Source organism: Lagenorhynchus albirostris, chromosome 13 (assembly GCF_949774975.1).
Source record: "Lagenorhynchus albirostris chromosome 13, mLagAlb1.1, whole genome shotgun sequence".
Classification (NCBI taxonomy): Eukaryota; Metazoa; Chordata; class Mammalia; order Artiodactyla; family Delphinidae; genus Lagenorhynchus; species Lagenorhynchus albirostris.
In genome coordinates this window covers 9,819,682-9,832,817 of record NC_083107.1, presented here as the reverse complement: position 1 = coordinate 9,832,817, position 13,136 = coordinate 9,819,682, and the positions used below count along the sequence as shown (strand labels likewise).

Sequence of the window (13,136 nt, the reverse complement as noted above, 5' to 3'; positions counted from 1 at the left end):
TAGTCATTTTATCTTCTCTGTTCAACTTGAACCCTTAACACGAGACAGGCAAGTCTCTGACTATCCTCTGCTAACCATGTGTTTTCTGCAAATGTTTGGGGCTTCAGTTCTTCCACTCCCCTTAGCTAAAAGTCCATTTGCCTTTAACCTGTTTCTACCTATTTATCCTTACAATCCTAGCCACTTCCTTGATTATGATACGTCATTGAGAAGGTTATATCGTATTGATTTATTTCATGTAGAGTCATGGTTGGAGTGGATAGTAATGACCATTTAAGCCTAGAATATTTAAAAATTTCTAGCAGTGCAGGTTTTCCCCCAAACTCTTCCTAAGAAGCCTGGAATTTGGGGACAGGTGTCCTGACAGGTTGGGGACCAATCTGAGCATGTGGGGATTTGACCTTCCCCTCCCCACACACTACTTATTTTTTTGTAAAGGTTGGTTCTGTTTTGCTGTTTCCAATTTGTTTGGTGTGGCGCGATCAGAGATGATCAGTTGCTTTTTAATTACTAATTGAATTTGTAGATCTGAACTACCTTGAATGCTAGCTTCTAGGATTTGTGTCTCACCTTGAGACAGTGGAACCAACAGAGATTTTTGTGTAAGAGGTATGCTTTTAAAAGGTTAGTCTGCCAGCAGTGATTGGGACATATTGGAACAAGAAAAGATTGGTGGTAAGATCAGCTATTGATGGACATTCTCAGGGCATGATGCTCTGGTGAGGTGGTGACAGTGGGCAATCCATGGGAGACCATCATTTTCTGATCCCAGTCCAGTCTCCACCAGACCCTGTTTCTTATCTGCTATTTCCCCCATCACCTCTGTTTAGTCTTGTTCTGTTATTCTTTCTCATTTCCTCCCCTGCTGGATACAGGAATGTTGAGCACTGCTTTGCCCAGTCATCTTTCTTTTCTCATGCTCTCTCAAGGTTGCAGGGCTATTTTTGAGAACTTACAAGTTCCTCTGTCCCCTGTAAGCATTTTTTGTTTGTTTCATTATTTTCCTACCACAGCAATTATTTTTCTCTCAGTGTAGGAAATGATACATTGTATTTTTGTTTCTTTCACACTGGGATACAGGACTGGAATGCAAGGAGCTAACTCCAGAGCAGGACATTTCTGAAGAAGAATTAGCCCCTGTTAACACTGGGGTGTTAATAGAGAGATTTCCAAAGGAAAGTTCCAGTGAATGTGAGGATTCTTTAGAGAGTCAGCAGGAAAACCATGAGAAACATTTAATACAAGAGGTTGTCCCTCAGAAGAAACCTTCTGGGGAGAGAAGTTACCAGTGTGATGGATTTGGAAGAAATTTTAGTCGGAGGACATTCCTTGTTCAGCAGCAAGGAGAGCGACGACACAATTGTGATTCATTTAAAAAGAACTTGAAACAAAACTCAGATCTAATGAAACATGAGAAAATTTGTGCAGAAAAGAAGCCTTGGAAGTGTAATGAGTGTGAAAAGGCCTTTAGTTACTACTCAGCTTTTGTCTTACATCAGAGAATTCACACAGGAGAAAAACCCTACGAATGTAATGAATGTGGTAAATCCTTTAGTCAGAGCATACACCTTACTCTACACCAGAGAATTCATACGGGAGAGAAACCTTACAAATGTCACGAATGTGGGAAAGCCTTCAGTCACCGCTCAGCCCTTATTCGGCATCATATAATCCATACTGGGGAGAAACCCTATGAATGCAATGCATGTGGGAAGGCCTTTAATCAGAGTTCATACCTCACTCAACATCAGCGAATTCATACTGGAGAGAAACCTTATGAGTGTAATGAATGTGGAAAGGCCTTCAGCCAAAGCACATTCCTTACCCAGCATCAGGTCATTCACACTGGAGAAAAACCCTATAAGTGTAATGAATGTAGGAAAGCTTTTAGTGATCGTTCAGGCCTTATTCAGCACCAGAGAACTCATACTGGGGAGAGGCCTTATGAGTGTAATGAATGTGGGAAAGCCTTTGGCTACTGTTCAGCCCTGACTCAACACCAGAGAACTCACACTGGGGAGAAACCCTACAAGTGCAATGATTGTGCCAAAGCCTTCAGTGACCGCTCAGCCCTTATTCGTCATCAGAGAACACACACTGGAGAGAAACCTTACAAGTGTAAGGATTGTGGAAAAGCTTTTAGCCAGAGCTCGTCTCTTACAAAGCATCAGAAAACTCACACTGGAGAAAAACCTTATAAGTGTAAGGAATGTGGAAAAGCTTTCAGCCAGAGTTCATCCCTTTCTCAACATCAGAAAACTCATTCTGGAGGGAAAACCAAGGAATATGGAAAAGCCTTTAGTGAGCATTCAGCCTTTGGCCAGCAAAAGAGAATTCATACTGGATAAAGGTCCTGTACATGTAGTATGTTCAGAACATATTTATTGAACAATTACTATACATGCTGTGAGGGCTACAAAGGAATTTAAGACTGTGTTACAAAAAAAGATCTAATTGAGAAGTCATTGTTGATATGGGACATAGCTTATTTAGAGTGTGAAAGAAGGGTTTTACATTTTTTTAAGTAACAGAGGAAGTTGTGTATTTCCCTGGGGAGAGAGGGAAATTATTTCCAACACCCTAATGTGTATGTAAGCTACCAAATCCTTGCGAGAGAAATAGGGTGTGCCATGATGGAAAGAGGCCATCTTGGCTGGGGTAGGTGGTCTCATAATGCTAAGGAGATGAAGTTTTGAAGGGATAAATGGTCCTTTTAGGCAAATTGCAAGGGTGGAAATAAGAGGTTGGCAATTCACAATGAACCTGTACAGGGTTGAGAGTGGTGGTGGAAGGGACGTTGTCCTTGGTCTTAAATACCAGAGCACTTAGGAGGTGGATAGAAAGCATAGACAAAAAGAGCTTGGGGATGAACTCACATGTTGATTGAGATAACTACTCAAATGAGTACCAAGAACCAGGAAAAATATCAGTCAGGCTTGTTAGTTAGTCACAAAGTTTCCATCTTGAAGCCAAGGAATATTGGCCCGGCAAGTCCACTTCTGCACTTTTGGTCTTTTAGACAATGTTCATTGAGAAGTTACCTACTAAGAATCACAACTCCAAGGGTCAAGGCTGACAACCTAGAAAGGGAGATTACAGAAGGGACCTCTGATGCTTTCAGTCTGTTTTAAGGTGAGTTACCTGAGAATGTGCATATTTATAAAAATTTGCCTCAGTTGTATGTAGTTTGTACCCTAAGCTTTTTCATACCATCGTTTAATTTACCTGTAGACCTGAACTGACGTGGCATATTAGGTGGTAAACAACTTGAAAACACTAGAAACACCTTTCATCATTTTACTCTTAAATAGAGGCAGGTGACATCTTTATATTTGTTTTTTTTTTCACTGAAACTTTGAAGATTATTTTTGCAAACATTTTGAGTACTGTGTTTTTAGTGGTTACAAGTTCGACTGTGATGTCTTAGTGTGCATTTCTTTCAATTTATCCTGCTTTCTGTGCTTCTTGAGGCTGTAGGTGTGTGTCTTTTGCCAGATTTGGGGGATTCTCAGCCACCATTTCTTTGAATACATCTTCAGCCTCCACCCCCACCCCTTCTAACAAATGTTAGATCTGTAGTCTCACAGGTTCCTGAGACTCTGTTTACTTACTTTTTGGTACGTTTTTATCTTAGTCTGCATGGGTTGCCATAGCAAAGTGCCATAGCTTGGGTGATTCAAACAACGGAAATTAATTTCTCACAGTTTTGGAGGCTGGAAGTCCAAGATCAAGGTGTTGGCCTTGGTCTCTGATGAGGGCTCTCTTCCTGGCTTGCAGATGGCTGCCTTCTTGCTGTGTCCTCATATGGCCTTTTCTTGGTGCCTGAGCATGGAAGGAGAGAAAGAAAGTGCTTGCTCTCTTCCTTTTGTAAAACCACCAGTCCTGTCCGATTAGGAATCCAGCCTTATGACCTCATGTAGCCTTAATTTACTCTGAAAAACCCTATCTCCAAATACAGTCTCATTGGAAGTTAGCACTTCAACATATGAATTTTGGTGGGATACAATTCAGTCCATAGCATTTCAGTCCCTGGCCCCCCAAATTCATGTTCTCACATGCAAAAATATATCCACTCCCTCCCAACAACCCCCAAAGTCTTAACTTATTGCAGCATCAACTCTAAAGTCAAGTTCAAAGTCTCACCTAAATATCACATAAATGAGATACGGGTGAGACTTGAAGTATCATTCATCCTGAGGCAAAATTCATGTCCAGTTGTGAACCTGTAACACCAGATAGGTGATGTGCTTCCAAAATTCGATTGTGGGACAGCATAAGATAGACATTCTCACTCCAAAAAGGAGAAATAGGAAAGAAGAAAGGGGTGATGGATCCCAAGCAAGCCCAAAACCTAGCAAAGCAAGCTCCATGAGATCTTCAGGTGAGGATAAACCTCTCTGGCTTTGTGTCCCACCTTCCAGACCTGCTCGTGCAGCCATCCTGCTGCCAAGCTCTGCTGGGCAGCCCTGCCTCCAAACTGTGGCTGGAGGCTGTCTGGCCTGTTGAAACCAAGCTGATGTCCCCACCCTTTGAAACTGAGGAGGCAGCCTCAAGATCTCTGAGTCGACTTCAGAGTCATTCTTCCCTTTCTTGAAGCACGGCGCACGTTTGCAGCTGAATAAGCTCTATTGTCTGGCCCTATAGGATCTAAGAATTCCAACAGCCTTCCTTCATTTGTCTGGTTTTTCTATCCCCTTTAGTCCCAGCTGGCTGTGTTTCTGCTGGTATAGTCCCATTTCTGTCCCTGGCTTCTGCTGAGATGGCTGATTAAATCTACGAGTCACACCCATGATCTCGTTATCAAATGGTTGCTCAGCCTCGCCCTTAGTGTTCTCTTCAGAACAAGTTTTCTCGTGTTTTGCAACATGGATAGAATTTACCAAACCTCCAAGTTCTAGTTCCTTTTGGGTTAACAGTTCCTTTTTCATTCATCTCTCTTCTCTCGAATATTTTTTTTCTTGGCTGGGTTGGGTCTTCGTTGTTGCTCACAGGCTTTCTCTAGTCGCAGCGAGTGGGGGCTATTCTTCGTTGCGGTGCATGGGCTACTCATTGTGGTGGCTTCTCTTGTTGCTGAGCATGGGCTCTAGACGCGTGGGCTTCAGTAGTTGTGGCGCATGGGCTCAGGAGTTGTGGCACACGGGCTTAGTTGTTCTGCGGCATGTGGGATCTTCCTGGACCAGGGCTCAAACCAGTGTCCCCTGCACTGGCAGGGGATTCTTAACCACTGCGCCACCAGGGAAGTCCCTCTCCTCTCGAATTTTGCTCTAATCAGTAAGGAGGACCCAAGCTGTGCCTTCAATACTTTGCTTGGAAATCTCCTATGTTGAACATCCAGTTTCATTGCTCACACGTTCTACATTCCACAGAACACTGGAACACAGTGCAGTGAAGTTCTTTGCCACTTTACAACAAGGATTGCCTTTCTTCCCGTTTCCAATGGTGTGTTCCTCATTTCTGACGTCTGAGACCTCACCAGAATGGCCTTTAATTCTAGGAGTCACCTCAAAACTCTTCCAGCCTCTTTCCGTAACCCAGTTCCAAAGCTACTTCCACATTCTTAGGTATTTGTTAGAGCAGCATCCCTCTTCTAGGTACCAAAACCTGTCTTAATCTGTTTGGGTTCCAAACCAAAATACAGGCAGACCTTGTTTTATTGTGTTTCATTTTGTTTGCACTTTGCAGGTATTCTGGGATTGTTTTTCTGTTTTTTGTTTTCCAAATGTAAGGTTTGTGGCAACCTGGTGTTGAGCAACTCTATTGGTGCCATTTTTCCAACAGCATTTTCTCAGTTCGTGTCCCTGTCATATTTTGGTAATTCTCTCAATATTTCAAACTTTTTCATTATTATTATATGTGTTATGGTGATCTGTGAACAGTGGTCTTTGATGTTACTAGTATGATTCGCTGAAAGCATCTTTTAGCAATAAAGTTTTTTTTTTTTTTTTTTTTTTTTTTTTGCGGTATGCGGGCCTTTCACTGTTGTGGCCTCTCCCATTGCGGAGCACAGGCTCCAGACGCGCAGACTCAGCGGCCATGGCTTACAGACCCAGCCGCTCCGCGGCATGTGGGATCTTCCCAGACCGGGGCACAAACCCATGTCCCCTGCATCGGCAGGCGGACTCTCAACCACTGCGCCACCAGGGAAGCCTGCAATAAAGTATTTTTAAATCGAGGTACGTACTTGTTTTTTAGACATAATACCATTGCACACTCGATAGACTACAGTATAAAGATAACTTTTATATGCACTGGGAAACCAAAAAACAGTATGTGACTCACTGTTGCGATATTCACTTTATTGTGGCTTTCTGGAACTGAACGCACAATATCTCTGAGGTGTGCCTGTACCATAGGCTGGGTGGCTCAAACAGAGATTTAATTCTCACAGCTCTGGAGCTGGGAAGGCTAAGATGATTTGGTTTCAAGGGGCCAGCAGATTTGGTTTCTGGTAGGAGCTCTCTTCCTGGCTTGCAGGTGGCCACCTTCTTGCTGTGTTTTCATGGCCTTCCCTCAGTGCATGGGTGTGGAGAGAGAGAATTCTTTCCCCCTCTTCTTAGAAGTCTACCAGTCTTATCACATTAAGACCCCATACTTATAACCTCATTTAACCTAATTACCTTCTAAAAGCCCCATCTCTAAATACAGTCATATTGGGGGTTAGGGCTTCAACATATAAATTCAGGGGACACAGTTCAGTCCATAGCAATTTTCTCTTTGTTGTTCAGATTGGGTATTTTCTATTGTTCTGTCTTCAAGTTCACTGGTTCCTCTGTCCCTTCCATTCTACTATTTGAGCCCATTATTGGGTTTTATGTCAGTTATTGTGTTTTTCACTTGCACTTGATTCTCTATTCTGTTTCTCTGCTGAGACTTCTATTTTTTAAATTTGTGTCAGGTGTGTTTGTAATTGCTCACCGAGGCATTGTTATAATGACTGTTTTAAAATCCTTGTCAGGTAATTCTCACATTTGTGCCATGTCAGTGTTGGCATCTGTGGATCATCTCACTCAGGTTGAGATTTTCCTGGTTCTTTGTGTGATGAGTGATTTTCCATTGAAATCTGGACATTTTGAGTATTATGAGGCCCTGACTCTCTTTGGAGCTTCCGTCTGGGCAGCCTTCCTCTGACACTGCTCTGGTGGAAAGGGTTGGGGGGACACTGCCTTATGACTATAAGTTGGTGTTGGAAGTCCCGGTCCATCATTGGCCTCTGTTGATACGTGGGACAGGGATCCTCAGTACTGCTGGGCTGGGGGTGCGGAGGAGTTCCAGCTCCCCACGTGGCCTCCACTGACACCACACCAGTAAGGAAGGGGAGAGACGTCTTGTCTCTGGGTAGGGTTGGAAGCCTAGTCTCCCCTAGAGTCCCCGGTGACACTGCTGAGGTGGGATGGGGGAGGGGTTGGCTTTGACAATCCTGTCCCCCACTTGACCTTCTCTGACACCACTCAGGGTGGGGATGGGGCATTGAGGAGCCTCATTACAGCCTGTGAGGGTGGATATGTAGGCTCCCCACTTGGCCTTTGTTGGTTGTGGATAAGAGCACAGTGTTTTTCCATGGTCTCTGGCCGGAGTAGGGTGGTTCTTGTCTAAAAGTTTTCTGTCTTGCTAAGCTGCTCTTTTTTCCTAGTCCTTTGGCTAGAATGAGCAGACTTTTCTTGGGCTTTTTTTTTTGGTCTGTGCTTGTTGTTGTTTCTGGATTTCCTGCTTCTTCAGAACCCAGTCTGGGACAAATGAAGCAAAAAGAAAACCCAAGGAGCCCTGCGTTGTTCTTCAGGTCCGGAGGTCCCCAGCCTGTCTGTATTCTCTCCACCTTTCAGAATCTTATGTTGTTTTTTATAGAACGTGCAGGGGTTTTAGCTATACTTAGAGTAATGGGGGAAATCACCACTCCACCTTTCCCATGACATCCTCCATCTGACACTGAAATGGCAGGTCAAGTTGCATCAAAGGTTTGTAGCTTACACCGGGCATTTGTAACCAAGTAAGGACCAAGAGGAATGCTCACTTGTTCCCCAAAGATACATTGCCTAGTTGGAAGGTAGAAACTATCAGGCTGCAAGCGTCATCTAGCTTTGAGGGAACTATAGTTTTTAAGTTGAGGAAATACCAGCATTTAATTGTAGTTTACAAATTCAAGAAGGAAGAATAGATATGACTAAGAATATAAACTATGAGGTTAAGCATTTTTATTTGTATCTTTGCTCCAAGAACATGTGAGGACCACTGGAGAATTAGATTCAGAATTGTGTGTTTTTTTCCTATTATGTATTATCTATGTGTGTATATCACAAAGAACCAACAAAATAAAGAAGGAAAATAATTGGAATTTGGGACAAATCACGTCATCCTTTTAAATCTGTTTCCTCATTTATATATATTTTAAAATGTCATACCTCCTTGAGAGTGGCTAGATTAGGTAGATAATGGGTGCAGAGTGATTTGTAAGCTATCAAGTGCTGTATGACTATTAGGTATTGGTATAGCTGTTTATATGACCTGCCATCAGCTTTATGATGGTGTAGCCCAATAAAATGATGATGAATATAACATGTGTCTTTTAATCTTTTATTTAAAAAAGTTTTTTTTAATGAACAGTAGTAAAATCTGCATCTTTTGAGATGATCGTATGGTTTTCTGTAATCTGTTAATGTGGTAAATTACATTGATAAATTTTCTAATGTTAAAGAACACTTGCATTCCTGGGATTTACACAACTTAATGATTTTCCCTACCCTTGGAAGAGTTTGTGCTTCTTGAATGTTTAGTTACATTCACCTGTTAAACTGGGATTATTGTTGTATAGTGTGTGTTTTGACTGGTTTTAGGGGATATTCAGACTTTCTATCTGTTCTTGAATTTTTTTAAGTTAGGCTTTTCTAAAAGTTTTCTTTTTTGCCATTAAGTTGTTCAAATATTTTTATTTTATTTAAAATCCCTGTTTTATCTGTAGTTATGATGTCTTTTTCATTCCTGGAATTGCTTGTTTGTCTCCTCTTCTTTTCTCTTGATTGTGTTTCCAGAGGTTTGTCAGTTTTACTACTCCAAAAAAAAACCTGGCTTTTGGGCATTTTATAAAATCAACTTTATTAAAGTATACTTTTAGATAAATAAATTCACCCATTTAAAGTGTCCAGTGAGTTTGATAAATATAATACCTGTTTAACCACCAAACTTGTGTGTGTGTTTATAGTATGGTTTTTTCCTTCTTTCTTTCCTCCTTTAATCTCATTGACCCAACTAAAATAACCCAACTATTAGTTTCATTGATTTGTTTCTATTGTTTATTCTCTATTTTATTTATTTCTGCTCTAATCTTTATTAGTTTCTTCCTTCTGCTAACTTTAGTCTTAGTTCTTTTTTTTTTTTTTTTTTTTGTGGTACGCGGGCCTCTCACTGTTGTGGCCTCTCCTGTTGCGGAGCACAGGCTCCGGACGCGCAGGCTCAGTGGCCATGGCTCACGGGCCTAGCCGCTCCGCAGCATGTGGGATCTTCCCAGACCAGGGCATGAACCCGTGTCCCCTGCATCGGCAGGCGGACTCTCAACCACTGCGCCACCAGGGAAGCCCCAGTTCTTTTTTTTAAAATATTTTTCTGATGTGGACCATTTTTAAAGTCTTTATTGAATTTGTTACAATATTGCTTCTGTTTTATGTTTTGGTGTTTTTTCTGATTTCGTTTTTGTTTTTTTATTTGGCCGCAAGGCATGTGGGATCTTAGCTCTCCAACCAGGGATCGAACCCACACCCCCTGCATTGGAAGGCAAAGTCTTAACCACTGGACCGCCAGGGAAGTCCCTAGTTTGTTCTTCTTTTACTGCTTCCTTGAGGTATAAAGTTAGGTTGTTGATTTGAGTTCTTTTTTAGTGTAGGTATCTACTACTATAAACTTCCCTTTTGGTACTGCTTTTGCTGCAAACTGTAAGTTTTAGTATGTTGTGTTTTCATTTTCATTTGTCTCAATATTTTTTATTTTTTTTATTTTTTGTGGTACGCGGGCCTCTCACTGTTGCGGAGCACAGGCTCCGGACGCACAGTTTCAGCGGCCATGGCTCACAGGCCCAGCCACTCCATGGCATGTGGGATCCTCCCGGACCAGGGCATGAACCCGTGTCCCCTGCATCGGCAGGCGGACTCTCAACCACTGCGCCACCAGGGAAGCCCCAAGATTTTTTTTTTTTTTATCAAGATATTTTTTAAGTTCCTTGTGATATCTTCTTTGACCCATTTGTTGTTCAAGAGTGTGTTGTTTAATTTCCACATATGTGTGAATTTTCCAGTTTTCCTTTTGCTATTCATTTCTAGTTTCATTCCACTGTGGTCAAAAAAGACACTTAATGTGATTTCAATCTTCTTAAAAATTTTAAGACTTGTTTCGTGACCTAAAATGTGATTTATTGTGGAGAATGTTCCATATGCACTTGAGAAGGGAATGTAAATCTCTGAGTTTTTTCTTTTACCACTTTGCCCAACAACATCAGGAGTAACCAGCCAACTTTATTCTCTTTGTTTGTTTTTGTGTTGTCAATCTCAGCCTATAATGATGCTATTGGCTAGAAGTGCCTGAGGTACTCACCTAGGCCCATACTACTTGTAGTGAGCCCGGAGCCAATGTTGTGGCTGGACCAGCCCTTGTGTTTCTTGTTATGACTGCAATATGCACTTCAGCAACAACCATCAGAGTACTTCGAAAAAAAGATTTATTACTCACAGGTCGTAGAGGGTACCTGGCAGGCCCAAGGGCTATACAGCATGGTCAGGGGTAGAAAGAGAGAGAGTGTGGACCTGGGACTCTGCCTTTATTGGGGTCTGAGTGTTTCACAGTTTTATTCTTTATTTGTGAATTTAAAACATAAGAGCAGGAATTAGTGCAGGGGAAGAGAAAAGCAGGGTCACTGGAGTAGTCAGTTACCTAGGTTGCCTAGGGCTTTCTAAAAGGGGAACATACATCATGGGTGGGGCAGCCCGGTTTCTTATCTAGTTGCTTTACTATTAGGTGTGTCATACCACTGACAATTTATTTATTTGAGATGGATGTCTTTGAAATGGATGTCTTGGCAATCAAAAGCTTAATGTCAGACACACAACAGTTAGTTTTCTAAAAGCGTCCCTCCCAGCTTCTTGCCTTTTTACAAATGGTTGAAATGATTAAGAGTATCCAAGGCAGATATTTTGCATATCTCTGTGGCCAGATCACATCATAGACTGTCGGGGCTCTCTTTACTACTGGAAATAGCGTCATGAGGGTCTTTAAATCGAATCGGATTAGAGAGCCAATTCCAGAACCCCTAGGACCAATTCAGAAAACTCATCCTTAAAGTTTTGATTTTCTAGAACCACTCTTGGTACCAAACTCTGTATTAGTCAGGGTTCTCCAGAGACACAGAACCAATAGGAGATAGATATAGGTATAGATGGTATAGATATAGATATCTATCTATATCTCCAATTGGATAAATAATGATATTTATTGTAAGGAATTGGCTCCTGCATTTATGGAGACTGAGAAGTCCCATGACCTGTTGTTTGCAAGGGGAAACCAGGTTTCTGGGGACCCAGAAAAGCTGGTATATAGTTAGAAGGCCTGAGAGCGAGAGAACAATGCTGTCGATTCCATTCCCAGTCTGAAGACCTGAGAGCCAGGAGTGCTGAGGGCAGGAGAAGACCTACATCCCAGCTCAGCACTCAGGCAGGGAGAGCCAGCTCACCTGTCCTCTGCCCTTTTGTTCTATTCATGCCCTCAGCACGTTGCATGATGCCCACCCACACTGGGGAGGGTACTCTTCTTTACTCAGTCCACCAATTCAAATGCTAATCTCTTCTGGAAACACCATCACAGACACCATGTTTAACCAGCTATCTGGACATCCCCAGGCCCAGTCAAATTGAGCCATAAAATTGGCCATCACACTAATATATTTTTACCATTTAGTCTTGTGCTTTTTTTTTTTTTTGCCTCCCTCCACTTTTCTGTTTTCTTTTGGATTAATTAATAAGTTTTATTAAATTTCTTTTTTTCACTTTATGAGTTTGAAACATATATACCCTGTTTCTATTCTTTTTGGTGGTTATTGTTCATATTTTAACAAGCTGAGTTAGCTTAAAGCATGTTTAACTGAAACTCTAAAGTTAATCAATTTCATTCCTACAAAGAAATTAGGGACCTCAGAATCCTTTAACTTCAATCACTCCTATATCAGCTAGCTATTGTTGCATAGCAAACCATTCTAAAATTTAGTGGTTTAAAGCAATAACTATGTCTTATTCTCCATGAATCTCTGGGTCAGCTGGATGGTGCTACAGATCTGATCTCAGCTGGGCTCGGTCATGTGTATATAGACAGGCTGGCTGGCCGAGGATGGCCTTGGATGGGATGCCACTGCCCTCCTTCTGCCATTCCAGCAGGCTAGCTCAGGCATGCTCTCCTGGTGACAGGGGTCCAAGAGAGTGGAAGCATGCAAGGCTAGAAATTAGCACACCATCTCTTTCATCACATTCCTGGGCCAAAGCAAGTCACAAGGCCAGCCTGGATTCAAGAGGTAGGGAAATAGATTCTATCTCTGTATTTAAGTCACCAGGGACTCCCCTGGTGGTCCAGTGGTAAAGAATCCACCTTCCAATGCATGGGACGAAGGTTTGATCCCTGGTCGGAGAACTAAGATCCCACATGCCGCAGGGCAGCTAAACCCACATGCTGCAAGCGCCTCAACGAGAGAGCCCGCGTGCCCCAAACTACAGAGCCCACGCGCCCTGGAGCCCAAGCACGGCAACTGGAGAGATAACCGAGCAGACCGTTTGCCGTAAGGAAAAAAAAGATCCCACATGCCTCAACGGAGATCCCGTGTGCCGCAACTAAGACCCGACACAGCCAAAAATAAATAAATTTTAAAAAGGAAAATAAATATTTAAAAAAATAAAACTAAAGTCACATTACAAAGGCTGTGGACATGGAGGGGTGAAGAATTGGGTCAGTCTTTGCAACTGATATACCACACTCACCCTCCCATCTTAAATATTAGTGTTATAAGTACTGACATGGTCATTGTTTTATAAAGTCAATGTTCATTTAGATTTGCCCACAGATTTATCTCTATTCCTTCTTGCATTCCAGAAGACCTTCCTTCTGGAATTATCTTT

At 42.1% G+C, this 13,136-nt stretch overlaps 1 protein-coding gene across 1 annotated transcript; it reads left to right on the top strand.

Moving 5' to 3' along the window:
• The first annotated feature begins 1,692 nt into the window (after positions 1-1,692).
• Positions 1,693-2,348, top strand: LOC132531904 (zinc finger protein 892-like). The gene is given in 2 exon segments (XM_060170009.1): positions 1,693-1,875; positions 1,878-2,348. Coding segments are annotated over 2 exon segments (654 nt in total).
• Positions 2,349-13,136: the final 10,788 nt, after the last annotated feature.